General features: G+C 31.9%; 6 protein-coding genes across 11 annotated transcripts; 2 read left to right on the top strand and 4 right to left on the bottom strand.

Moving 5' to 3' along the window:
• Window positions 1-120: 120 nt before the first annotated feature.
• LOC122399017 (replication termination factor 2) lies at window positions 121-2089 on the bottom strand. 2 transcript variants are annotated; one of them, XM_043399323.1, is made up of 4 exons: window positions 2000-2089; window positions 1341-1433; window positions 753-1136; window positions 121-650 (listed from the first exon to the last, which is right to left on the bottom strand). In XM_043399323.1, exons 2-4 carry the CDS (start codon window positions 1407-1409, stop codon window positions 237-239), a joined length of 867 nt encoding a protein of 288 aa, XP_043255258.1. In that variant the 5' UTR covers window positions 1410-1433; window positions 2000-2089; the 3' UTR covers window positions 121-236. The 2 variants fall into 2 exon arrangements, with proteins under 2 accessions (XP_043255258.1, XP_043255257.1); XM_043399322.1 differs by lacking the exon at window positions 2000-2089 and having other exon boundaries at window positions 1341-1739.
• LOC122399014 (V-type proton ATPase subunit C) lies at window positions 2062-15210 on the top strand. Of its 2 annotated transcripts, XM_043399314.1 has the most exons (9): window positions 2681-2873; window positions 3623-3946; window positions 7003-7599; window positions 11720-11906; window positions 12001-12099; window positions 12186-12394; window positions 12737-12881; window positions 12957-13095; window positions 13297-15210. In XM_043399314.1, the coding sequence occupies exons 2-9, from the start codon at window positions 3640-3642 to the stop codon at window positions 13399-13401; spliced, it is 1788 nt and encodes a 595-aa protein (XP_043255249.1). In that variant the 5' UTR covers window positions 2681-2873; window positions 3623-3639; the 3' UTR covers window positions 13402-15210. The 2 variants fall into 2 exon arrangements, with proteins under 2 accessions (XP_043255250.1, XP_043255249.1); XM_043399315.1 differs by lacking the exons at window positions 2681-2873; window positions 7003-7599 and adding an exon at window positions 2062-2226 and having other exon boundaries at window positions 13297-15201.
• LOC122399018 (S-methyl-5'-thioadenosine phosphorylase) lies at window positions 14009-17205 on the bottom strand. Its single transcript, XM_043399324.1, has 6 exons — window positions 17066-17205; window positions 16625-16785; window positions 16195-16415; window positions 15913-16115; window positions 15567-15776; window positions 14009-15489 (listed from the first exon to the last, which is right to left on the bottom strand). Exons 1-6 carry the CDS (start codon window positions 17084-17086, stop codon window positions 15457-15459), a joined length of 849 nt encoding a protein of 282 aa, XP_043255259.1. The 5' UTR covers window positions 17087-17205; the 3' UTR covers window positions 14009-15456.
• A 334-nt stretch (window positions 17206-17539) lies between these two features.
• On the bottom strand, window positions 17540-20293 carry LOC122399015 (histone acetyltransferase type B catalytic subunit). Of its 4 annotated transcripts, none has more exons than XM_043399318.1 (7): window positions 19929-20293; window positions 19371-19523; window positions 19003-19265; window positions 18732-18888; window positions 18440-18654; window positions 18125-18276; window positions 17540-18040 (listed from the first exon to the last, which is right to left on the bottom strand). In XM_043399318.1, the coding sequence occupies exons 2-7, from the start codon at window positions 19517-19519 to the stop codon at window positions 17747-17749; spliced, it is 1230 nt and encodes a 409-aa protein (XP_043255253.1). In that variant the 5' UTR covers window positions 19520-19523; window positions 19929-20293; the 3' UTR covers window positions 17540-17746. The 4 variants fall into 4 exon arrangements, with proteins under 4 accessions (XP_043255253.1, XP_043255252.1, XP_043255255.1 ...); XM_043399317.1 differs by having other exon boundaries at window positions 19942-20292; XM_043399320.1 differs by having other exon boundaries at window positions 19003-19176; window positions 19929-20289.
• A 740-nt stretch (window positions 20294-21033) lies between these two features.
• Window positions 21034-22243, top strand: LOC122399021 (mitochondrial import inner membrane translocase subunit TIM14). The gene is made up of 3 exons (XM_043399327.1): window positions 21034-21241; window positions 21699-21833; window positions 21903-22243. Exons 1-3 carry the CDS (start codon window positions 21239-21241, stop codon window positions 22113-22115), a joined length of 351 nt encoding a protein of 116 aa, XP_043255262.1. The 5' UTR covers window positions 21034-21238; the 3' UTR covers window positions 22116-22243.
• Window positions 22244-22470: 227 nt separating this feature from the next.
• LOC122399016 (growth hormone-regulated TBC protein 1) lies at window positions 22471-24873 on the bottom strand. Its single transcript, XM_043399321.1, has 7 exons — window positions 24592-24873; window positions 24018-24219; window positions 23688-23918; window positions 23410-23570; window positions 23229-23337; window positions 22845-23030; window positions 22471-22748 (listed from the first exon to the last, which is right to left on the bottom strand). The coding sequence occupies exons 1-7, from the start codon at window positions 24702-24704 to the stop codon at window positions 22641-22643; spliced, it is 1110 nt and encodes a 369-aa protein (XP_043255256.1). The 5' UTR covers window positions 24705-24873; the 3' UTR covers window positions 22471-22640.
• Window positions 24874-27266: the final 2393 nt, after the last annotated feature.

Below are 27266 nucleotides of genomic sequence, written 5' to 3'. Positions count from 1 at the left end.
CTTTTAATTTAGAAGTAATTTCTATTGAGTAAGATAGATTACCTGATTTATAACAATCAAAGAAATGATAAAAACAATAAGACTATACCATTTTATGTATAAAATTATTTATTTAGAGAGATGAACAAATTTTATTATTTGCAGTATGTTTTAATTATTTCTGTACATAATGCCGTTAAAGTGTAAAACATTAATTGTATGTTTTTTAAATTTTTTACATCGAAATTAATAACATTTCAGTTGTAAAATGGATTGTATGTAATCCAGTGTGCCCTATCCTGTTCCGCCGCAGATTTATGGGTAGTAAAAATACTTTTAAAGACTTCGGATGCTTTGGGATCTTTAGCAACGCTGTAGTTCTCTTTAACTTTCTTGTATGCTGGATCTTCGGCTTCGCTTCTATTACTATTACTTTTGAAAGTAGCAGTTTTTTCCTCCTTTTTAATTTTCTTCTTTGGTGCCTCATCTTGTTTAACATCTTCTTTAACATCTTGTGTTTGTATATCTTCGCTATGTTTATGTTTCTTTGATTTTTTCTGAGCAACCTTGCGAATTGGCATATTTTCTTCCATTTTCTTAAGATCATCACCCTCTGCATTTATAATAATAATATCTGTCTCTGTAAAGGATTGTTGACATTGATGACACATCTAGAAAACATTGCAAAAATAGAGATCATTAAACTCTTTCGCTCGTGTATACATTTTTATTCTAATCTATTCATACTTTTATATTTCTATACATGTACTTACTGTACTTTTTATTACTTTAAGCGCACGTTCGCTCATCACACAACCACATGACCACAAAAAGCAAAATTTATATTTGCCATTCATCTCTAATCCAATAATCGGGCAAATGTATGGGCTTTTGCCTCCATCTGCATAACAGTCTCCTTTTTCTGCTTTATTACCGTCAAATGCTGGGTTTGTTGTTAAATTTAGATTTTTTACATCTTTCAAGCTCTTGATATGTTGTGCTGATTCCGGGAGCGTACTTCGATCAAGAAGACCTTCCAGTACAGATTCTTTGCTATACAGACGACCCAAAGCGCAACCAACTACTGGTGGCTGTAGTGGTAATTGTTTTATTGTGCAATGTCTCCATTTAAATGCTAGCTCTGCCTCCTTATCTTTCTATACAAATAATTACATTAAAATATAAATTGGCTGTAAATTTAATTACATTTTATTAGTGTATAACTTAATAAAGTATGTGACAATTGAATTTGTTTTTCTCATAAACAAAGTACATGTATAAAACTTAGATAGTGTAGTATTATAAAAAAATGTTACTGTTTGTATGCAAAGTCATACTCAAAAATATGGCTATAAAATTACCTGTTCTGGTTTCTTTTTAACTCTAACAAGCTCATCTCTACGAGGAATAGTCCCGCCATCACAACCCATAACGTATATGTATCGATATCTAAACTTTAAACCAAAATTGAGAAACAATTATGCCTTGTAGGACTCTAACAAGATTTATGTCAAATGCTGTTATGAATTATAGCACAGGTTCTCAACTAGTCGTCAACGACCCTCGATGAGAATCGATTTATGTGGGCGTTGATAAATTACTAGACTATTCGTTTAAAGATTACTGAACAAAACAATTATTTTCACTTTATATAAAATTATCAATCCATATTGTATTACTTGTTGCCAATTGTACACATTTATATTTTGCATCAATGTAGAAAAGGATCGGTGAATGAAATCTAATTTTGTTAAAGGTCAATAAGATTGAAAGATTGGGAACCAATGAGTTATAATATCCAAGTAAACGAGTATCAATGTTACCAACTTTCCGTTTGTACTAGAAACGTTTCTGCACGAGCATAATTTTGTTAAACATCGAATAAATATATGCGTCGTTGTTACGATAAAAGTTTTCAGTATAAAAAGAACGAATTATTAGTAAAAACAGAAATTTGTAACTCGTTTAACGTGTCTGTCGAAAATTGAGAACGAAAGTTTTCAAGTATTGGCAATAGTACCGATCGTTGCAGACGGTCCCGTGTTAGCTGATGATGCTGGCTTTCAGTTTATGTTTTAGTTGCCGGGCGGGTCGTAAGGCAGCAGCACACAATTGTCATCACGTGAGGTCACAATGGTTTCTGATGGTTTCGATGACGAGTGATTAGAAACAGCGAATGTTTTAAATTTCCCGAGAAATTCAAGCATTTGTCGTGTTTTATAAAAGAGGCGCGATACAAAACACCTGGTAAGTGGAAATCATTCGTTTATTATACAAAACGTACAGACACGTACAAAATTTGTTGTCAAGTGGAAAAGGACCAATAAATCGTATTTTATAATTAAAAGATGTTGAAAGTTCCTGTCAAAGTTTCTTAATACTTATGTTTTTAAACGTTTGCGACGACAACTCGTGGCATTGGTTAACTATTGGGTTTCCATATAATTCCGAACTTAATATGTGACGCATTTTAAGGAACTATTGTATTATCGATTTTTCCAATGGTTTATTAGTGGGCGCCATTAAGTCGTTTCGGCAATAAGCCTGACTCCGTGATAATTTTCTCGCATAGTCAACGTCAATTCAAGGACATCTCTTTTCATATACAATTTCGTGCATACTTGTCACTTCCCTATATTGATCACTATGCAAGTACAGCGTGCCATTCTTGCGCTTAGTACATGTCACGTGGAAAGCGCGCCTAATTACATAATACTGTAGTCGAGGAAATAAGTTGTGCCACACCCCCTTCTTTTATGTGACTTTTTTCGAGTTTATGGATCCTTCAAAGACACTTGAAACCAAAAAATTTCGGACTATTGATTACTTCGTGCGTGGCTGACCAAGAAATCAATGAACGATGCCCCTAAGATCATTTATATGACAGTTACACAGTGAGTCGCAAAATTGTTGGCACACGCAAGAAGCAGTAGGAATATAAAGGATTAAAGAAATAATAAAAGAGTTTTTCAACACTTTTTATTTAAAAAATATAATATTTCGACCATGAACTTTCAGTATTATGAAAAAAACAATAATAACACCATTTACAGTTATAAAAAAATTAAACGAAACGATCCCGTGCATCGTTCGACGTCACAAAACTATTGGCACACCTAACATAGTCTATGAAAAACAATAGAATCAACTTGTTTTGATATTCTTTTCTTCTCTTTGCTGTTATTCAGACTCGGTATAAGGTGTTGTAATGATTAGTTAACACCTGAACGAAGAATTTAAGTCTAAAGAAAAATTTTTGTCTAACATTCTACTATGCTGAGAAAAGCAAAAGAAACTAATTTACAAAGAGAGTACAAAACCATAGGGTCACTGATTTAGTTCAAATTTTGCACATACAAGTGCCAATACATTTTATGACTTGCTGTACATATATCGGATGGTAGCATAGATCGTTCAAAGGTGAAACAGGTGGTTGTTGACAAAACTGCCTTCTATTTTTATAAATCAATTTTGAATTGTGATAATTGTTATTTAACAAGCTAAAATAAATTACACGTAATTGTAGTATTAATTACATCTTGACAAAATGCTAAGATTAAAACAATGGTGAATCTCAAGTTTGTTTTGTATAATTCAGTGTCAACTTCAGTGTCAATTTGTACAATGTAAAACAATGTTTCAGCCTGGATTAAGTAGTATATGCACTACGAGATATTCAAAATGCCAGACTATTGGTTAATATCCGCACCTGGAGATGAAACATGTCAGCAGACATGGGACACTGTGAACAACTTGACCTTCAGGCAACATTCTTTATCGGTCAACTACAAATTCCCCATCCCAGATCTAAAAGTTGGAACCCTGGATCAACTAGTTGGTCTGTCGGATGACCTTGGAAAACTTGATATGTACGTCGAGCAGATAACCCGCAAGGTTGCAACATATTTGGGGGAAGTGTTAGAAGATAAAAAGGACAAGCTTCATGAAAATCTTATGGCCAACAATAGTGAGTACAACAATATTGTGCTTGTATCTTTAGAATTTGCTCTTTAATTTACATTTATCCTCCCATAGAAGAGGGTAGGTTACCAAATATTCAGGGGTCCAAAATTATTTAACTTTTCTTTTTTTTTTTATATATATGTTACATGTACCGAGCAAAATTTCTGACATAAAGATTATAATAGAATATTGATTTTTGGACCCTTGTAGACAGGTATCGATCGATTTTTTGTGTATGATGTTCTAACAAAATTATATCGGTTGGCAAAAAAGACATCAATGAATACTATACACAACACAAAACATGCACACTACTTAAAATTTTTCTTTAACGATGATCTTAAACATGTATCAGTTTATTTATTAAGATTTTTAATTTAATCATTGATGATAATAATAGCACGACTAGAGTCTTTGATCCTGATTCTCCTCAGTACCCTACATTAATAGATCAGTAAATGAAAATAAAATTTTGTCTGTGTATGCTAATTATAATATGAAGTAGTACTGTTTTTAGAAAATATGTCCGAACGGACATATGATTTTTTTTTCTCCTTTTTGTGTTGAGGATAATATACAGGAAAAATACTTGTTGCTATAGCACATAGTAACTGACATTCATACATATGATGTGTACCATAAATCTCAAACATATATAATTTCATAACATTATTATTACAGAATATCATTGTATTTGGAATTTGTTTGGTTTGATAGAATATTTAAACTATTGAAGTTTGTTTTATTAACATACTTTCTGTGCATGTCATATTTCATTGAATCTTCATTACCATTTGAAATAAAAGTTTAATACGGTCTAATAGACTGTAATTGACCAATACCTTCAAATATTAGAGTCCATGAAAGTTATTATAGCAGGCATAACAAACACATGTATATTTATACGTAACTTAATTTATATAAACATTTTTACAATTGACATTATGCACCTTCATTTAAATATGTAAATTCTCAAAAACTATAGATATTATTTAAAATGTGAAATACTTATGGTACACATCATATTCTGCCATATAATTTATATATTTGTAGAATGCTTATTATTACTATTGGGTTAGAAATCATATCATTTATTACTTACTACGAATAATTTTTCATGTTTGTGGTGTTGCTTGGCTTGCTTTATTTTATTTGGACCACATTAACCCTGTTTCCCTACCTTACTTATGATTTTATTAACAAATGCTCATACATGTGCACTAACAAAGATGTTGTATAAAGCTACAACAAATTTTAAGACACAAACATGCAGTATCGTGTACTAAAATGAAAAACAGATTCCAATATACTACTACATACACATCTGGACCTGTAGACCACATTCGTTAATAGTTTACATAAGGACACAAGAAGTTGCTTGGGTTACTGTGGTCACCAAGCTCCAATTAGTTATTACAAGGATTATTTCCTTTTCTCTTTAGTTCTTCCATTTATTGTTTCTCCCTTGGCATTATTCGTTTGCAATTTAAGATTAAATCATTGCATATCATTTACTCATACAGTTTTCAATTCTTTTGTTCATTCCGATTACGTATTATTTCTTTTCCGATTTTTTATTATTATTTTTATCACATTGGAGTATTTAACGAAAAGTTTGCTTCGCGATACTTAATTTTTATAATAAGAATAAAATGAAAAAATATAAATAACGTATCTCGATAATTAGATAATGTAATTGTGAGGTGCATAATTTTTTTTTTATATATTTGTTTAAACATAACGTGTTCTTCCAATTTATTCGTCTTCGATAAGGACGAGTAACTCTTCGATACAGTTTTTATTTTTATTAAATACAATTAGGGTAACTGTCCTAGTAATCGGAATTGTAGAATTCACACTGTATCGATGATCAATTTTTTCGATTTTCTCACATTTCAAACTTCGTATTTCAAGATTTGGTCATTCTGTTTGGTACGCTATCTAAGCAATAACGATATTAGAAATAAAAAGTTTGATTAAAAATTTAATCAAATCCGTCCCCTTTCTCTGACTCAAACTGTACAATTACGGCGACAATTTGTTAAAGCAAAAATTTTTACTTTGTTCCGCAGTGCATCTTAAACGTTACACTATTTTCTTTATTATAATAATTTTTACAATCTTATAAATATCATAAGTTGTAGGCCATAAGTAAAATTGTTACTTTTGACAACGTGGGACGCATACGACCCACGCGGCGTGAACGAAAAGACAACGAAAATTACGCGCGAACTTTTAATAGTCATGTTTGTTTACATAGGAAGGTGTTACGTGTCTAGCATAAAAAAAAACTCGAAAAACTATAGAATCAGACTATTATATTAAATTATCAAACAAGACTATTTTGTGTGTAATTTCATAAACTGTCTTTTTCTTAAATGTAAGTAGAGAATTTTACAAATTGTACTTAATCGAGATTCGAACGGACTAAACTCTACGTAAAACTAGCAACATAAGTGGTGTGTATATTCTTCGAAAATTATTTCTTATCTAGGCCCCCTTAGTAGTATAAGTATGAGCACAGTATTTATACATGTTTGTAAGCGTGAAACGCGGTATGGCACAAAGAAATTAACACTTAGACGGCCGTATATTCCATTCGAAAACTGTTGTCTATTGCCTGGTCTGCTCCTTGCTATTTTGTTATATCGACAATGTCGACCAAAGTGAGATCGTAAAATCACGTACGCGTGACAACGGCCGTCAAAGTGTTAAGAGAAAACTTGGCCGGGTGTCCAATTACTCGGACAGTTACCCTACACTAAACGTGAACGTTATGCTTATTAGAAGTGGGTTACAGAAATCAATGTCCCACAATAATATAAACAATTTAGTATCGTTGCAATTCGTTGTTGAATTTCAAATGTTAGGACGTCGGTGTTTTCGCGCGCTAAATACTCCGAGATTTTTCACATTTTTTTTTCCCTTTTTTTTTACGTTTGAGTTATTTTAATTGAGTTTCGACAGCATTGTCGTTAGGCATTTGCGTAGGACGCAATAATAGTTGAACGAGACGTAAGAAAAATCGCGCGGAGATTGGGATTGGGTTGTAATGGATAGGTCAAACGTCAATGGATGGGGAGAGCTCGAGCCCCGAAGGGGGTCCGGACACCCCGCCAAACACCCCCGTCACTCCATCACACAAGACTTCGAAGGAGCACCACAAGCAATGGAAGGAATCGGAGAAATGCGAACCAGAACCGGCCGCCTGTTTAGGTCAGCATCATCATCAGCGTCACCATCACCATCACAAGCATCATCATAGTCATAAACATCATAATCATTCTTCTGATTTCGACAAGAAATCGTCACACAGCCCTCAAGGCCTCTGCGATGCCCGATCATCGAACGATCCCTTATCGGTATATTCATGCTACCACGCGCATTGGTGCGCCGCTTCAACCTCTTCCACGCCTATTCCCAGTCCCACCCCAACGAGTCCCAGCCATTCCCTTTCATCAAACTGTAGCAGCGAAGGAGAGACCAGATGGCAGTCGTCGACGCGTCATCGGAGTAACGAGAAAGCGGAACGTTCTACCAGCAATCGCAAATCGGTCAGCAATGACGACGACGACGACGACGACGACGAAGACGATGCGGATCGAAACAGCGACCAAGACCAAGACCAAGACCATAGCGGCAATTTGCCCAATCCAGGTACCCGTCCTACCACACCGCCAGGTCAAAACCCGTCGAACCTTTATCCCCCAACATAGCTGCGAGACTTGTTTAAACCTAATTTTCCTTGTGCACCTCGTGACTTTCGCCCGTTTAGCGACCGATTCTTGTCTTGTCTTATCTCCTTCGGAGGTAGATATAGGAGAGAGAGAAAGAGAGAGGTTGTCATTTCATAGTATTCGAAGTTTTTTTCTGAACAGTGATATTCGCATGCAGCTTATGCTTAGAGAAGACGATGTCCGGTAAAGGAAAAATAATGGAAATTCACGTTACCTCTAGTTTCGGTTATTCTACGGTCACTGTAAGGCGATTCTACGTAACTGGAGCAAACTGTGGCTCGCGTTCAAGCGGGGATAGAGAGTATTGATACAGAAAAACTATACAGAATAACATTTTTATAAATGCTAGAAACGATCTCTACGGTATAACTACCTGTTATATATGTTATAACGAATGTATAAACATCGCTGTATATTTATATCAAAGCGTATTCTATTGTTGCTTTAGACGCCAAGAATTCCTAGACACAGCCTTGGAAACAAAGTATATCGATCGAAATCTAGAAAATCATAAATGTGTAAGAAAAACTCAATATGAATCTTGGCATGGAAATTATAAAATATTTAGTCGTCAACAATTGTATTCATCTTATTAGATTTACGTATGTCTAACTTGCTTGTTAATTGTGGTAGATCAAACCGGTAGTAATAAGTAGACAATTTATATACTTGGTGTATTTGTACTGTGTAATAAGAATGGACGGAATATCGTGATCGAGGACAACCGCTATGAACGTATTTTTATAAATTAAAAATAAAATCTAAAGACAAAGCGTGTGCTCGTAACCTTTTGTTTCAATCAATAATGCGAGAGATAAGATTAGAATGAATTCCTCTTCAGGAAATACATTTTTAATAATTGTAATTTATATCAGAATCGCGGCCTCTTTGTTAGAGTATTACAATTGTCTAAAATAATCATAATTGAGATAAAGTATCGTCGATTATTTTTATCGTTGCCTGGAAAAGGGTCGCAGTTTATCCCCAGTTTCTAGAACCAGCCTGTTATAACGAAAGCGTCTTTATGATCCTAGTGCGCATTTCCTTCAATGTCAATTTTGCACAGCTGCACTACATATATGCAATGTTTGTAACGCTGAAGTATTTTTCTGCCGAATCTTGCCTCCGATGTAATTAGATTAATTAAAGTCGTTTTTAAATGTCAATGTGCTGTATCAAATCAGAAAGCATTGCTTATTACGTATATTATTTTTTTGTTCTTTCACTGTAAGTAAATTTTCTACACTTTCTTTCCTTGTAATTGAATTTGCATTGTTCAAGAGACACGATTTTGTTTTTGTATATCTATGACCCGAGTATATACATCGTGTATTTGTATATAAATACATACATATATGTATATATGTTTTGTCGAATGAAGAAGAAAAAAAATGGAGGACACTTTACAAAAGTCATGACAATCTCTCTCCGGTGCTTACAGCATACACGAAGTGAGACAGTACCAAATGGAAAAGAAAAAAAAATATATACTTTGCTTGATTTACTTAGCTTGCGATTCAATAATAAAAGATCCTAGTACATATATATATATATATATATATATATATATCGAATATTTTACGTTGTATCGCAATAATTTCCTTGGCGACGGTTTTCCACGACATTTGATTTCTCGTGCACGCAGGAATTAAAAATATTGGAAGATAACAAAAAAAAAAAAAAAAAAAATAAAAACCAAACGGCTGATCGTGTTTCTGACACATTTTTGAATTGCAACAAATGTACGCGTACGTTCGGGAAGTTTGTTTTTCGGGAAATGCTCTAGTATGTTTTTAAGTTCTTAGCTAGTTTCTTTTTTCTACTCCCGCGTCCTAGTTACGACTAAATATATTTTCACAAAATTTTTCTACAAATTGCAAGATGCATTAAGAAATTCGTATTCGATTAATTTCCTTTTTTTTTATCGTTCAATCAATTGTTCCAGATGCTGTGGACGAATGAATGAACACATAGCGTATTACCTTAATCATATATTGTCACCCTTTCTTCATATTTTAATAGCTTCTTTCCATCTCCTTTTATTTCATCTTTTCTTATACCATACTTTGCTTCAGTTCGTTTTATTTATACGATTCTATTTTTATACATTTATTTAAAAAGATACACGATTAAAGAAATGTTAACTTGATCGAAGATTATTGACAGAATTCCTTGACACAGTTACAGTATTTTAATATAATCGGTTCGCAGAATATGATTGTTTTAGCATTACTTTAAGTTGCTTCGATCGTTGAAGGAAACGTCGTTAAAAAAATTGAAACGATCGATTGAAAACGGCAGGTGTGAATGTAAAATGTTCGCTATATTCACAGATATTATCTAAAGTATGGTTTAAGAACGATCGTAGAAGATGTGTGCTACACTTGGATAAAAGCAACACTATCTTTGTATGATTTTTATTTAATTAAATAAATTTTTTAGCATTTTTCCCATACCTAGCTTTCACATTGCTTTTTAACCGTTACTTTCTATAATTTTCATAAAAAGGACAATACTGCACAAACTATAATACATGTACAACATATGTATTATGGATGCTAGCACAGATTACAGAAGAGACACAATTAACAAAAAGTTTTTAAAACACTTATCGATCGGTACATGGACTTATAAAATACTGTTCCGCATGTTCAGATAGATTTTGAAGACAGTATGGTGCTCAATACCCTTCAACACTACAAGTTACCATTTCACAAAATACATCCCACCGATCAACTTTAATAAAGTACCTCATAAACAGTTAGCATGAAGTGCTTAGACATCTTTGCTTAGCTGTATACTCTGTGTCGATGTTACTATTTCTCATAATATGAAAACATCAATGTTAGGTCAATAATACACACGGATCGTCAATGTTACATAAAAATAATTTTTTAAGTGTATGGAGAAATCCATACTATGTAGTGTCCGTGGATCACTATATTTTATAGTATTCATCACATTCATACTCTGATAAACCAAGTGTGCATGCGTGCGTGCGTTTATTCAAAATTATAACAAATCAACAGCTTTATAAACAAAAAAAATTAATTAATTAATTAATAACGCAGTATTTGAAAATTTATATTAATTACAGAGTTATCATAAATTTTGTTTGAATGAATACCTTGAAGAGTACAATTTGCTTTTTTCAAATTAACAATAAAGAAGAAAAAGTATACTTTGTTATTAAAAATTTAATTAAAGGAACTAGCTAGAACAATATAATGTTCGATTCATTCAAACGTGATTTACGAGTAATTCCATTCCATATAGTTATTTGAATTAAATAAGATACTTGGAACCAAACTGTAACTAAAAATTGTTATCTATGAGGGAAATATGTTTATTTAAATGAAACGATTCTCATGATATAAATGAATACATTGATAATAACAAAATGCTTCTATACATTAATGTTTTGCATGCTGTATTTTGTTAATGTCTCGCTTATTTTTGTAATGCTAATTAACTAGTAAGGAGCGTACTAGAATCAAGAGAAATGAGTTTAGTAGAAACAGTCTTTCTCTATTATCTCATTGTTGTCGATACTCTCCTTATCGCAGAGTTAGTCTGAGAATTGTTTTAATTTTGATCCAGCTAAGATTAGTTTAATTTAGATACATACTCATATGCATAATATATGTATATGTACACACATGTGTTTAAAAAATGCAAAATCGTGAACGCAAGTCGGGAGACTTTGTTTCTTGAAAGAAAAAGAATCGATGCTCGCGATTTTGTATACGTATGTAAATACATACGGTCTATTCACGTGTTTGTACGATATACTGTATAATTCAACAGAGCTTTCTCATTTTCAGCTTTTAAATTTTCTCAAATCATTAATGATACATATATATTCAATGCTACGTTAAAAAGCACATTTTAAGCACCTAGTATTACATGTAATTTAAACATTGCATGTTATTTATGATTCTATACTTTCCAAAATTTCGTGAGCTCTGTTCGAATATTTCTATAGAAATTGAAAACTTTTACACCACGAGACGATTACTTTAACATTTTAAATTTACTAGGTGATCTACCATCATATATAACTCGATTCCAGTGGGATCTAGCAAAATATCCTATCAAACAATCCCTAAGAAATATTGCCGAGATTATCTGTAAACAAGTGAGCCAGATCGATGATGACCTTAAAACCAAATCTACGACATATAATAATTTGAAGGGCAGTTTACAAAATCTCGAAAAGAAACAAACGTAAGTTAAAATGTTCAATGTTTTATACGCGATACAATACAATACAATGCCTTTACGCTACGAAATGTAAATACAAATAATTGTTATTCCACAGTGGAAGTTTATTAACAAGAAGTTTGGTAGACTTGGTGAAGAAGGAACACTTCATCTTGGATAGCGAATATTTAACTACGTTACTTGTTATCGTGCCAAGGTATATCTATTTAGTTTCTTCTATAACGTATTCTTAATATTATTGTTAGTATTTATTAATGAATTTACTTGAACGAAACATTTTAGGGACAGCTACCACGAGTGGCAGAATAATTACGAAAGATTAACGCCGATGATTGTGCCACGTAGTACACAACTTATTTTCGAGGATACTTACCATGGTTTATTTACTGTTACCCTGTTCAAGAAAGTTATCGAAGAATTTAAAGTGCATGCTCGCGAGAAAAAGTACATAGTTCGCGATTTTACATACAACGAAGAAGAAATGGCAGCAGGTAAACAAATTAATGAATTTCTATATCTATTTTTGTCGAATATAATTTTATTGATTTAAATAATAATTGATTTTTATATTTAAAAGAAATTCGTGTATGTAGCCGATGAGCGTTTACGTAATTTCAATTATAACGTTTTCGACCTAATCGTGGGCCCTCTTTAGGAAAAAATTCTATAATTTTATAATAAATAGGAGTAATGATTATAATAATCCATTCAATAATTTTTACTTACAAACGACGAGTAGAAATATCTCTGGTTTTAATGCAACATATTACCAGCTTAGCAAGCATATGTTTAACCACAATTTGTGGAGAAACATTAACTAAGATGTATTATAGGGAAAAATGAGATTACAAAACTGGTAACTGATAAAAAGAAACAATTTGGACCTCTTGTGCGTTGGCTGAAGGTCAATTTCAGTGAATGTTTCTGTGCATGGATTCACGTTAAAGCTTTGCGAGTATTTGTGGAATCTGTTCTAAGGTAATATCATTTAATATCCACAAGCGCGAAATTTCCGAATGTATATGTATATTGATTGGATCAATAACTTAACAGGTATGGCTTACCTGTCAATTTTCAAGCAATCCTATTGCATCCACATAAAAATTGTACAAGACGATTACGTACCGTTCTCAATCAGCTTTATGCTCATCTAGATTCCTCTGCTTCTACAACTGGGCAAGGAAATCAAGATGTAAGTTACAATACGTTATTATTACCATTACCAAGGTTTTTGTTGGTACATTATTCATTCGAATAATGAACTGGCAATGATCCATCCGATAACACCCTGCATATAAAATTAATACAAATATCGTTTAAGGAAATATTTTATAAATGTTTCTCTTCGAATAAACAATTAATTAATATTTTATATATTGATTTGTTCGAACAGAGCATGGATGATATGCCAGGATTAACTTTCGGCCAAAGCGATTATTTTCCTTATGTATATTATAAAATCAACATAGACATGGTCAACCAGCAGGTTAATCATTAAAGATGAGACCATTCTCGTTCTATATTTTAAATATTTTTTCATTCACATAACATACTTCTATAACTCCAGGTACTTAGCAACAGGTGCGTACAAAGTGTACGAAATATGGTTTATATTCTTGGAATTTTTGTTGCAACCTTGATTTTCAGTGTATCTGTAATTATCGTCTGTTCACTTCCAGGAGTAGGTAAAACATTTATTTGAAAATTATATTTTTATAGTAGATTTAAATGCCTGGAGAGAATGTATGAACTATGATATTAGCTCAATGTAAACTGTGCATAATAGATTGTGTAATTATTTGTATAAATTCCAACAAACGTATTTGAATACATACCACGAACTTCCTTTTCTTTTTGAACTATGTTTTCCATACTTATAGCTACTCTGACCGCTTCAAACTTGCAACTTTATAAAACCTAAACATGATGAAAGATTTATTCTCACAGTTATAGAAACCATTAGATGTGTGCAAGAACCCGGATATTGAGTCAGGTCGGGACGGGTTTCCGATAGAGTCGGGATCCTCCTCAATGTTCAAGGTTTTTTAATTTAGTATCAAAAGGGGATCGATCGTCTTCTTTTCCTGCTTTGTGCAAACTGCCAGCAGTCAAATTATTTTCCAATATCATTTATGCAGTCCTAGGACCCATATCTTGTTATATGTATCATATTATATAAAATGCTTGAAATCTTGAACATTATTGAAAATTCCAACTATCGAGAATCCCAAAAGCTTTAGAAACCTGACCCAACCCGACCCGCCCGACCATGGGGTTCTCATATACCTCTAGAAACCATACACATACTCCTTTTGGTGCCTACATTAATTTATTAATGTTCTCACAATTAAATATAGCACAACCTATTTTACACGGTATTAGAACAAGCAAAAACAAACGAGTATCGTGCCAGAATAAAAATTCTGCAATGTATAACTGTATTATTTTATGTATTATCTATAAAATTAAGAACATTGTGAATATTGTTACGAAAAGAAACGCGCATCTTGTTATTATGAAAACATAGAAAATGATAATATTGATCAAAATGATGCTTTATCTGTCTTCGTTCAAAGGCCTTCGTATTACACATGCTACGTGGCAACTAGTAAAATAAGTATTATTTGGATATCGTTCCGCAGAAAGTTATTTTATCGAATTCATTCGAAATTACTATTTCAATGGTGCATATTGTACAATTACGTACTAAATAAAAGTTACGAAATCGCGAAACCGGTAGTTTGAACCTCGAAGTATTATTATTAAACATTATTAACAAAGGGAACGAAATTTTATCATCGTTGATTAAAATTTGTATAAAAATAGAATTTTCCTATGTTATGCGATTGACATATTCTATACGTTTTAAACGTTCTATGTATCATACTGATAATTCTGAAAATGTATTATTTTTAGAAGTGTGCAGGGATCGGAAAATGTCGGGAAACCGATGGTAAGGACGGATTGGGTTGGGTTCCCATAAAAAATCAGGATTCCCGATAGCGTCAGCATTCTTAAAAATGCTCAAGATTTTATTTTGATTTTAGTTACTAAAGTAAAATCATGAACATTGTCGAGGATCCTAACTCTCTTGTAAATCCTGAAAGTTCCAGGAACCCGTCCTAATCCCAAGGTAAACTTCTGGCCCGATATTTTCAAATTATCGTACACCTCTAATTAGTTTATATACCATAAAATTAATTAGAATATTATATCCCTCTTATATAATTTTACAAGTTCCAGTTGTAAAAACAATATTTCAGTTATAGTGATGACAATACTAGCCAAACGATAAATGTATGTTGAATCCATAAATAAACGAAAATGATCATTTAGTTTATTTGCTTCTATAAACTGCATAGATAAATGGTATTAAATAATAAATGCAAAGTTATTGTCATTATATTCATTTATTAAAATCAACAATAATGTTCCCAAAACCTTTAAATATAAAGTGTACGAATTGAAATTGTTGGTATTAAAATGAAATTGTTATTTTGTTGATACTGTTGTAGTAATGTATAAATATAGTAATATTAAAAGTTAATAAACTTTAAGAAGAAACGTTACTATCTCTGCACAATTCCTGAAGCGAGAAAAAAATCCATGTTAAAGTCGGTATTTTTGTACCTATGCCTTATGTAAGTATTGGATAAATGTTACCTTCAAAGCATCGATTTCATTATCCCAATTCCGTTCGCCTATAATTTTAGTTGCTTTTGTAAGCAGATTCGTTACTTTAACGATATTATTTTTAAACACTTGTACTACGTCGCTTGCATGAACATTATCTCCACAATCGCGCCAACAATCATAATCTGTCGCCATTGCTATAATCGCGTACAGAAGTCCTGCTTCTTTTGCTAAATATACCTGATTTAAAAGTTTACATTTAAATGATTTCCTGTAGTAATCAAATATGGGCATTCGATTTTATCTTGTATTCGTTCATAGTATTGAATATTAAATACATTTTGTCCATCCCTAATTTTAAAAAAAAATTTAATACCTCCGGACATGTAGTCATACCAACTAAATCTCCACCCCATAGACGTAAAGCATTGCTTTCAGCTTTTGAGGAAAAACGAGGTCCTTCTATAGCCACTATGGTTCCACCATTTTTTACTTCGTATCCCAGTTCCTTGCCAACTTCGAGTAATATATTTGATGTCTCTGGATTAAAAGCCGGTTCCATTGGCATGTGGCATACACCTGTAATATAACATTGTATAACACTTATTATCAAATAATATGTAATATACTAATAGCGTGTATAAAGAAAACAATTTACCTGGATATTTGGGTGAAGTACCATCGTAAAAAGTCACGTGTCTTTTGATTGTTCTATCTATAAAACTATCCGGGATCACTAACTGGCCTTTGCAAATGAATTCTTGCAAGGAACCACATGCTGCAGTTGCAAGTATGTGAGTACATCCAGCTAATCGCAAGGCTTCAATGTTTGCACGATAATTTACTCCAGTAGGGCTTATCGTATGACCTGGTCCATGTCTATGTTTATTAATTATGTAAAATATCTTTATTTAAATTTTATCTTCAAGGCAAAGAGGTTATCAGATATAAACGAAGAATTATAAACTGTACAAATTCGAGTATAATCGACTTATCGCGAGTAATTAACAGGTCAGATATAGAAACTCTTGTTAGATTGTTATGCATTCGTTCAAACGATTTAATTACTGATACGAATGATATATTACCTTGATAATAATACCACGTCTACACCGTTAATATTTCCATGATACAGATTACTAGAAGGTACTCCAAAATCATTTTTTGCCGCTAATCGGGTAGTTATTGTACTACAATTGAGGATCTGATTTTGAGGATCATTCAAACCAGAACCACCGATTATACCGACCTATAAATCACAATTTCATGAATTTCTATAAATCGGTGATTCTTTCGATTAGAGAAGAAAATAATCGCCAGACACCTGTTCGACATGCGATAACTTCACTATTATATTCTATATAAAAACATAATGATGTATGGTTTCTACGTAACAGAATCGTATCACGTGCGCAAATTTATAAAGTGTACAAGAATCATTCAAAACTTAAGTTGGTGTGTATGTAGCAAATCGTTAGACAAACTAGAAAAATGCACTTTTCTGAATTGTATTATAGAAATTACCTTACCTTCACTTTATACTTAGCCATTCCAAAATCAGTTAAATGTTATTCGATTCGTTTATTTGTTATCTACCACTTCCTGGTTTTGGAGATATATATGCGTTATCAATAAAAAGTAGGTTTAACAATCACTTCATAGAATCAAGTTGAGAAAGGCGCCATCTGGCATTAATGATTTCGTATAATATTAAAAATTCCGACATCCGTGTGAAACACATGTTACCTTTTATATTCCAAAGAAAAGTTTGGATTTACAAAACTTTTATGTAACTTTACATATGTTCCTATTGTTACATGTTTTTTTTAGAACATTTATTTTGAAAAAGTGAAAATATTAGAAATATTAAAACTATTGCAACTGTCGGACAAACGAATTAATACGACTACACATACATGCAGTGTATATTAAAATACAAATAAATAGAACAACTTTTAATTTCTGTTTTTTCAAAAATATAATTATTTAAACTTTGGCGTGGAATAGCAGCGTTATAAAAATACGTAACTTAAACGAATACTTTTTTCTTTTTAAGTATAATTGTTTAATTCATTGTTTAATAATAAAAAAAAATCTTTATTGAGTCAGTAAAAAAAAAATGCTTCAACTGATGATTCACATTCAAACAATATTAATCCACTTATACATAGGCGGCTTAGTAATAACGAAAAATGAAAATATATTAAACTTCAAAGTTCGTCAGCGTCTTCCAGGCGTTTGATAACTTTTTTATATTCCTCTTCTAAACTTCTATATTCTTTTTCAAGCGTTTGCATACGTTGCTCCAATGTAGGTAATGTGATATTCGATCGTTTATCGATATTTTGCAATGCACATTCCAACTTTTTCAAATCGTTCTGTTCGCGTCTATACGGGATATTCAGTCTCCTTTTTACATCTAATCTGTACTCACGATATTCTTGCTCGTTTCCTAAATCTGTTGCACGTAATCGCAAAATTTCATATATCCTACGAGCTTGTTTCTAAAGATAAAAATTATTTCCCGTTATACGAATATATTTATACGTTAGTTAATATCGAGAAAAAAAGAGACGCGTCGTAAGTACCTTATTGATTTTAAACTTTTCTTTAGCTTCTGTAGCCATTGATTTATTAAAACCTTGGAGCAGATACTCTCGTGAAAAACGAGCTAACGTGTTGCAGTTCACTGCGTCCACGTAATCTCTTAGTCGTTGAAAAGTCACAGACGGGTCCTCAACTACAAAAATGATGACAATGCCTTACCAAAATGAACTAGATTTACTGAAACGAAATTGATTGATCAGGCCCCGCTTTGGTTCGCTTTTTTTTCGAAAGCTAAACACTGGTTAGGCATAGGAATTGTGATTATTGTACATAGAAGCCAACACACATTCATTTACCTGTTATATCTTTGACTTGATTTCTTCCCATGTATTCACGATAAATAGCGTGTAATAAATGGGCACCAAGACCCATGTTTTGAAACGGTGGTAAAATTAGAACTTGAGCTATACGGGGTCTTGTATGATGTGGATATGCATAATACTGATAGACAGTCGCGTAACCAATAGTCGCGTAACGAACAGTACCATCTGCTGTATGATACTTTTCAAACCTACATAGAGGGAAAGAAAACTGCTTGAAAAGTATACATGTAATTGATAAGCAACAAATAATAATGACTGGACTTACATATTAAAGTAATGCCATCGATCATCGTCTATGTCTATGTAATTAGCAGCATCTATGTACCAGAGGATAAATGTTTGAAGACGTTGGTGGTACTCTTTGAATCCTTTATAAGTCATGTCTGCTTTATAAACTTCGAATTTCCTTGTACAGCCTTCATCTATATAACAATTACATTGCTTGTTACCATAAAAATCAGTACAATATGTACAATGTGTATAGAATATAATGGAGTACTTTTAAATGAATAATAATAATTGTAATAAAATGTTACCATTAAGACAAAATGAATGCAGCAATTCTCCATGAGGTCTGAACGTATCATCCTTTTTCAGGGATTTGATAAATGAATCTAGGCTTTCATGAATTTGCGGTGCAAGCTTCTCTGCAACTTTTGGCAACACTTCATCCGCTTCGACCCCCTCATAAATCATTTTATTTATTTTCTCTGTATAAGTCATACCTAAATAAGTTTCTAAGCAACCTGCAGAGTAGTATAGCTTCACTCTGAGATCCCGGTAACCGAATATAGATTCGCTGACAAATAAAATAAATAATCAAAAAAAATAATTAACAAATGAATTCAATAAGTTTGATTAGACAAATTCGATAAATATAACAACATATATTTCAATAACAAACCTGTCTCCAAACACTTGATGGGACATTTCTGGTTTGAATGTAATTTCATCATTCTCTAGATCGTTTATAGTACGGATCAATTTAAATTCCAAAGCATCATTACTACTTACTACTAAAGTTTTTAAACGTGCCATAGTTGGATCCTCCATTTTACTGTAATAACAAAATAAATAACGTATACTAATCTGTAAATTATAAACGTAATAGTAGTTAGTTTATTGCAGGTATATTTAATCCCTTGTTTATAAATATTACTGATTATTCGTCTTATTTTTCTATAATAAATTACAACTTAAATTATTTAATAATTACATTTATATTGCACAATAAATATTTTAAATTATTTTATATTGTACTTGCAATTACATAGATTTGACCTTGATCAATAGACCTTCAAATCTACGTTCGTAGGTTATACAACGTGTATAATACAATTGATTAATATATTAATTACGATATGTTCATAACCACAAATTACAGTTTAGCCTTGCGTTTCAATGTTTCTAACAATTATTGAAATTTTTGCAGATTACACGTGGTATTATTACATTGTTATACCTTATTTTAATACCTGTATATTATACGTTTCAATAAATATCACTTTATATTCTTTTTTTCTTTAAATATGACTATAAAACAACTTCGCGCCAAAAAGAAACGGTTATTCAAGCTATAGTTACAATACTTCTGAAATTTAAAGATCGACTGTGCCTTGTGTCCACTGTCTAAATACTTGTAAGCCATTGGTTCTTTCGAGAAAGTAACCCCTTTTAATTCATACAACTATTTTTAAATTCACAAAGGACCAATATTATATCTTGATCGTGTTTGATTATTGTAAGCCAAAATGTATGCAACAAAATTTAACATTGTATGTACACAACAAACAAAGTTGTCAGCTTAAACTTTAAATCCAGTAATTCACATTCGATATAAAAAAAAGAAAAGTCATTATTCAAAACAAAATGCGACTCATAATTTCTATACATTGGTTTGTAAATATAGATTTTGAAATGCGTTACACGTTTCATAATATTGCTTAACTTCTAAAATTAACCGACAAGGGTAAAATACAAGAAAATTTAATTAATAATCAAATATGCCAGCAGGGGAAGTAAAAAAAACGAAAGAAGCTTTAATATTTCATACGTATCCTTTATGTAAGGTATATGAGACCAGGTTGACAATTAAAATGGCATAATATTTGTTGAATATACATATACATTCGCATAGCTCTGTTCAAGATAATTAAAGTTCCCAAGCATAATTCTGTCTTAAATAAAGTGTTTGTAGCATAGCGACATGAAGGAAGAAATGAAGCAAGAAGCTATGGAAATGTGTGTTACTGCAACGGAAAAGTTTTCCGATAATTATGAACTTGCAGCACGATCAATTAAAGACGGTTTAGACAAAAGATTCGGAGGGCCATTTCACGTAGTCGTTGGGGAATCGTATGCTTGTGCGATTATATATCAAGAACAATCATTATTATACATGTATAATGGTGGTAATGTTGCCATTCTCGTGTGGAGGACAATTGCAAATTTTTAAATAGAATGATGAAATTACAGTGAAATATATACATATATACAATATCGTTTGATCTATTAATTTTGTAAGCAGAGCTTTTTCGTTTAACCACCAGATGTCGATTATCTTGATCATGAAGTAGATAGAGAGTAAACATTCTTCAACCTCTTCGAAACTGTACCAATAATTTAAAACTTAGTGCTGCTGTTGATTGACTGTTTATAACGAAGAGTCGAATATCTACTTCAATATTTTATTCGAGCAGTTGATATAATTTTGTATCCGAAGTAAAATTATCTGTGTTCAACATTTACGTTGTTTTGACAATACACAGTGAAATGGTAAGGATAAATAAATAAATTTACTCGTGTGAATATGTGATCGATACTACATTAAAATTTATAAAAACATATAGTTGATGTTTATTTATTTTTCGTTGTGTTTAAATGTATCATAATTTATAATTGAAGACGCAGTAACGACGATTCATGAATATCTGTACACGTGTATGTCATTGTGATTTCATCGATAATAAACTTTTTTTTTACTGCATTTCGATTATTGTTATTTATTTTTAAAAAAATAACAAACGAATGTGACGTCTCTAATATTTTGTTATATTTAATCATTTGAGTGGATTTAAGGTTATGAGAATACAAAAATGTTTAGACGATTGCAATTAAATTCATCGTTGAGTATTTGTCAAATAACTTTATTATTTAGTTATAGATTTTTACAAGAATATAAATGGGTAATTCTCAAGATATGTATATTAGCCTTTGATTTTAATTCTTATAGGCTAATACGCTTGTTATAGCAGGCATAGGCCTCGCTGCAGTTGGTTTCACCGGACGTTATATTCTTAGAAAGATGCCAGGTTTATCTCAAAAGATGGCAGAGGCGGTTAAAAATATGCCAAAATTAGATTCGCAAGTAAGTTAGTTTAAATATAAAATTTAGTTGCTGATGTCACAATGAATATAATCAAATGTATGTTTATAGACATTAGCAAATAACAAGTATTATAAAGGTGGGTTTGAATCTAAAATGACTCGTCGTGAAGCTAGTTTAATATTGGGTGTATCGCCAACTGCTAATAAAGCAAAAGTAAAAGAACAATTTAAAAAGGTTATGGCCGTAAATCATCCGGATCGAGGTGGGTCCCCTTACATTGCTGCAAAAATTAACGAAGCAAAAGATTTGCTTGAAAAATAACCCTAGTAAAAATAGTTAAACGAAGAACTGGTTATGATAATTTGTATTACATCTGTAATTGTAAATTTAATTCTAGCAAACAAATTTATATGTACATACCCAAGAACATAAGTAGATCTTATACTTAATTTATAATAAAGTTATTTGTAAATAGATACATTGCTGGTTATTTTAATTTCAATACTGTCTATTTGAGCTAAAAACCATAGTAATAAAAATACCTGATATATGATTAATATAATAAATATATTACAATCTTACGGTATATATAATAAAACTAGTATTTACGAATAATTGTTCTTTTTTACAAATAATAAGTGTATAAAGAATCTTGTAAATCAATAATATGAACATCATCCGGTATATTGTCTTACCTTTTCGTGTTAAATTTATATTTACAGGAACTCTGTAGACGTAACATTATAATACAATCTTACGCAGCATACTCGTTTTGTAATAATTATAAAAAAAAAAAAACAATATATTGACTAGAATATTTCAGTGGACAGAATCTTTTTCTTAGTACTATCGTCCTAATTTGCTCTCTTTTTGTTCTATGCGTTGTCGCGATATTTTTGTTCGTAATTTTAGAATCGTACTACCAGGCAGTGATCCCGGTACTTTAAATATACTCTATTAAGAAAGAAATATCTTATAAGAATTGCTCGAGTATATTTGTAACAAATGATCTTCAATTTAGTGAGAAAAAAAGAAATAAATTATATTTACCTGCATGAAGTCATGACATTTTAAAACAATACTGTCCTTTGTTATTTCTTTAAAGCATTCAGCTAATGTTGTAAAATTCTGACACGCAAGCAAGTTGCATTTGTTCCTTTTTATCAGAGTCAATGCAACACGAAATATAATCTTACTGCCTTCGTAAAACAGACAGTCCCATATACGCAGCGTTGTCTGCCGGAGTCGTAAATATTTTATTCAGTAATTCTATAGTTTATGGCAATCCAAAGACTAATTCAATTATTAATATAAACTGTTAAATTAACGAATTAATTTTCGAGCTCTGTATACGCTACATATAATAATGCTTAAAAGGATTAAAACATCAAATTCTGGAGTTTTAATTTGTACAGTACATGTGATTAACTTTACCTCGATTGGTAAGACTTCTGCAAACAAACAAATAAACCATTTTGTTGTAATGACTGCCCAAGGTAGGCCTATGTTCGTGACATGCTCATAAACGTCTGGCATCTTTATCCTAAAATAGCAATAAAAATAATTTATCCCATAAATCGTTTGAAAATTAACAATCAAAATTATAAAAATTTACTTGACTAATTCTGCAAGCACATCAATATCTGTAAGCAAGCCATTCATGGTTGGTGTATAGTAATCAGGTAAAATTGTTTCTATTAGAACCTTTAACAACCAAAAAGCTGTTTCTTCGTTTTTTGTTACAAGCAGTAACAAACCTGCTATATAATTTAAGCCCTAAAGAAAATTTCAAATAGCTTTGTAAAAGTTATTTATTACAAATGGATCGCACCGTTCCAAAAAATGATGTAAGTACACCGCATTCATTATTACAATAGATCTTAAAATACTTACTTGACAATAACCTACTGTTTTATTCTGATGAGCAAAAGCTAGTAAAACATTGTATAGTTGATGCTGTTGATTTTCTGTGTTATTAAAGAATATATTGTCAGGAAAAGTTCTTGGTAGATCAGTTTTAATAATATCTGCAACTTCTTTATTATGAGAAGATTGTAATAATTTCTGGTAGAGATCTGGGGATGCATTCTTCATATCTTCTCCTCCACTAACAGAAAGCCATACCTTTGGAAGTTAAATTTCTTTTTATGCTTGTAGGTAACAATTCAATTTTTAATACGATTCGTAATAATATTGAAATAAAATTTGAAATTTCCTACTTACTAATCCTCTATGTTCGCTTGGTATGCCTTTACGAACGTATCTTTTTATTGTAATACTGCGCTGTAATGATTTTCCTTCACCAATGATTTCAGCCCATTTCTTTGCTCTTTTAGCAAGTACTTTGAGGTACTCCGAGATAAAATCTTCATAAGTTTCATAGTCAAAATCATGTGGTCTTTCGAAGCCATACTCGTCCACATTGCTAATATACAGATCAGACGGTATAAAATTATTCAACAATTGAATATTCAAAATAATAAACTAATACAAATAAACTTCACGCAATTGTCGAAATAAATAATTTATTTTCGAAAAAGTAACGTAAAAACAATTTTTTTTTAATGTATTTGAAAATTCATTGTATTCAATTGTTGTTTAATTCATTTTTATTATATTGTTATAAATTATATTTATAAAAACATAACCTAAGGGAAATTAAAACAAAAGCGCAAAGATACATACGCATACAATTTATATTCGTTAACTACATTGTGTATAGCTTTAACATATATTTGCGAAACAAACGAAAGGTTACAGTGTTATTACAGTGTAATGGAAAATTTGTCATGCTCACCTAAAACATGAACTTGCCATACCCCACACGAGACGATGCTGACATATAATTTCTGCTGTATATAGGGTGTTCAGCATACCCTTGTGGATTTTAATATTACTTTGCATTATCATCGTCGAAATGTATTAACTAATATCGTTGACACATCATAGCGATTATATCTGTTATCTCTTTTACGATTCAATTCCATGTACTAAATCAGAAGTTACTATTTAATTGTTTTCTAATACCTTTCAAATAGAATTTTTAAAAATTTCTGACTAGATTTCCAAGTTCGTTCCTTTAAATACAATAATTTCAACTTCCGAAAGCACCGACAATCGACGTTCTATAATAAGCATTTTTAGATCTTTAATCAAAAAAATCTGCAAAGCACGCAGTATGTTACGTATATAAGATTCGACATTGAAAAATTTTTTCAAATCGTTCCGGAAAAATTATTTTCGGTTGCGGGGGTCAATTACAATTATCTTTCTTCAATAGACATACCCTCGAAATCCTACCCATTTTCGAGAAAAAAATTCGAGTAGGTAGACAAATTTTTTGGCGAAATTAAAATATTTCAAATCATTTTGGAAAAATTATTTTTGATTGCAGGGGCCAATTACAATCATTTTTGGTCAATAGACATACTTCCGAAATCCTACGCATTTTCGAGAAAAAAATTCTTTTCCGAAAATATAATGTGAGGTTAGAAATGTTGCCCTGAAATTTCATCCGTACATTTCGGAGGATGTCTACATTATTATTTTCATGCAATGTTACAAATGTCAAAACAATTAAACTATTTAGTTTAAAGATTAGTAAGAAAAATATTCTTGTTGTAATCGTTTATTTGAGGTTGGGTCGGTGAATATTTCCTCATGCGTATATTTGATTTTATAGCAAAGAATGTTTATTTAATATCAATTCAATAAATTCAATTTGTATTTGTATATTTTTCGCCTATATAGGTAAATATACCATGTTCAGTTTTATTGCATAAGTTGTTCCCACAAATGAGATTTTCTTGGTCTTTAAAAAGACCGGTTCTGTCCCTTGGCCGCTGCTCGTGAAACATCTTCTTGGCCGCCAACTTCCGATTTTGATCGAATGTAAATCTTCAATTAAATTCTTCATCTCGATACGGTCCGTGTTGCTTGGGGGTTGAATACGAAGAATATTCGAAAAGTTGTTCCTTAACGTCGTAAAGTGACAAATTGCTCAGAAAAATTGTCAATTTTCAAACGATCATAACTTTTACAATAGTAAAACTTATATCATTGAAATTTTTTCTAGAAGTTGAGCTCATGAATACCTAGAAAAAAGTATTAGACAACATTTCATTTTGATTTCGATTAAAACTGAAATTTATATTGTTTTAAATTCGCAGCCATTAGCTCGGTGTTACCCATAATGAAGAAGTTCTTCTTGAAAGGTAACACCGATTACCAGGTCTCACCACGAGGAGGTTGCTGCGAGTGGAGACCCAAAGTGAGATCGATGGAACAAAGTTCGATCGACCTTCCTTTTTACACACTTAGAAACTAGATTACGCAAAAAAAAAGATGCCAAGTAATTACTGTTCTAAAACAAAGGAGGAAGCTAAATTATGGGAGACGCGACACGACGAAACGCGACACAATACTGCACAGTGCAGTAGGAACATGAGGTGCGACACGTACCGAATAGCGGGTCAAAAGGGGCAGCTCGTTACCTCTTAGCAAGTCCAATTGAAGGGGAGGAGAATCGACGCACCAGACACGGGTTCCCCATTTCTCCAACGCGTCCTGCTGGGAGCCCGTAGGACCCAACCCGGGACGTCTGACACAGGAGAGGGATCCTGAGTCGGGGCTACCGCAGACAGGAACAGGTCCCCTCTACGGCCGATGACTCTTTCCCTAGAATTGTCTCACCAGAGGACGGCAACCGACCCTTCGAACCATCTAAACGGCCGATCACTTGCTTTCTACATTAAAGCAGCGGTGACCGGAGAAACGAGACTGGAAAAGAAGCTATTAATTCATTCATTACTTGGCAATCTACGCAGTAAATAAAATAATATACAATGTAAATTGAAAATTAACGTCGTAGGTGGAATTGAGAATTAATGTGAATTAATGTGAATTAATGAAATATAGGAAACATCGGAAAAACAAGGAAAAGAAGGAAAGAGAAAAATTCGACGTTAATTTTTACATTCGCGCTGCGCCTTAAAATTAATCGCTTACGTGTAAATCCCGATGAATCCGACGTCATCTATTGATCTCCTCCTCCTCCTAGAAATTGATCTGGTAAAAACTGAAATAAAAATTAGTAGTTATGTGTACATGTAGACAAATAATAAAACCTAAATAACAAATTAGTTTGAAATAAGGAATTGGAACAATCCAACGAAGTAAATTAACGAAACGAATCATTCGAAAAAAAAGAAACCAACGATGTGTACTTTGAATTATAGATTAATTTTGAAAATTAAAAAACCAACGAAGCGCAAGACGAATAACAAAATAAATCGTAAAAGAACAAACCAACGATGAAAGCGAGACGAAGATAGAATAGAATAAATTGAAAAATATCAACCCAACGATGTAATGAATATAGATAAAACTAGATGAACGAAGAACCCAAATATGAAAATACCTAAATACATAAAAATGCAGAAAAACACAATATTTTCATTAGTTATATTAATA

The sequence above is a fragment of the Colletes gigas genome, unplaced genomic scaffold, assembly GCF_013123115.1.
Source record: "Colletes gigas isolate AHSC1104 unplaced genomic scaffold, ASM1312311v1 Colletes_gigas_Sc00012, whole genome shotgun sequence".
NCBI classification, from domain to species: Eukaryota; Metazoa; Arthropoda; class Insecta; order Hymenoptera; family Colletidae; genus Colletes; species Colletes gigas.
Note: the sequence above shows the minus strand (reverse complement) of the source record. Positions and strands in the feature narration are given on the sequence as shown.

Coding starts and splice junctions, on each gene's coding strand:
- LOC122399017 (XM_043399323.1), bottom strand. CDS start 1,409: ATGGGTTGTGATGGCGGGACTATTCCTCGTAGAGATGAGCTTGTTAGA. Junction 1,137..1,340: donor TTAAAAAGAAACCAGAACAG/GTAATTTTATAG, acceptor TTATTTGTATAG/AAAGATAAGGAGGCAGAGCT. Junction 651..752: donor TTAAAGTAATAAAAAGTACA/GTAAGTACATGT, acceptor AATGTTTTCTAG/ATGTGTCATCAATGTCAACA.
- LOC122399014 (XM_043399314.1), top strand. CDS start 3,640: ATGCACTACGAGATATTCAAAATGCCAGACTATTGGTTAATATCCGCA. Junction 3,947..7,002: donor AAATCTTATGGCCAACAATA/GTGAGTACAACA, acceptor TGTAATGGATAG/GTCAAACGTCAATGGATGGG. Junction 12,882..12,956: donor TTTGTGGAATCTGTTCTAAG/GTAATATCATTT, acceptor ATAACTTAACAG/GTATGGCTTACCTGTCAATT.
- LOC122399018 (XM_043399324.1), bottom strand. CDS start 17,086: ATGGCTAAGTATAAAGTGAAG. Junction 15,777..15,912: donor GTATGACTACATGTCCGGAG/GTATTAAATTTT, acceptor CTTTTAAATCAG/GTATATTTAGCAAAAGAAGC. Junction 15,490..15,566: donor ATGAAATCGATGCTTTGAAG/GTAACATTTATC, acceptor TTCTCGCTTCAG/GAATTGTGCAGAGATAGTAA.
- LOC122399015 (XM_043399318.1), bottom strand. CDS start 19,519: ATGGAGGATCCAACTATGGCACGTTTAAAAACTTTAGTAGTAAGTAGT. Junction 19,266..19,370: donor CATCAAGTGTTTGGAGACAG/GTTTGTTATTGA, acceptor TTTATTTGTCAG/CGAATCTATATTCGGTTACC. Junction 18,041..18,124: donor AAAAGTTTAAAATCAATAAG/GTACTTACGACG, acceptor TTTTATCTTTAG/AAACAAGCTCGTAGGATATA.
- LOC122399021 (XM_043399327.1), top strand. Junction 21,834..21,902: donor TGCCAAAATTAGATTCGCAA/GTAAGTTAGTTT, acceptor GTATGTTTATAG/ACATTAGCAAATAACAAGTA.
- LOC122399016 (XM_043399321.1), bottom strand. CDS start 24,704: ATGATAATGCAAAGTAATATTAAAATCCACAAGGGTATGCTGAACACC. Junction 23,919..24,017: donor CAAGCGAACATAGAGGATTA/GTAAGTAGGAAA, acceptor TAACTTCCAAAG/GTATGGCTTTCTGTTAGTGG. Junction 23,338..23,409: donor GTGCTTGCAGAATTAGTCAA/GTAAATTTTTAT, acceptor TTGCTATTTTAG/GATAAAGATGCCAGACGTTT.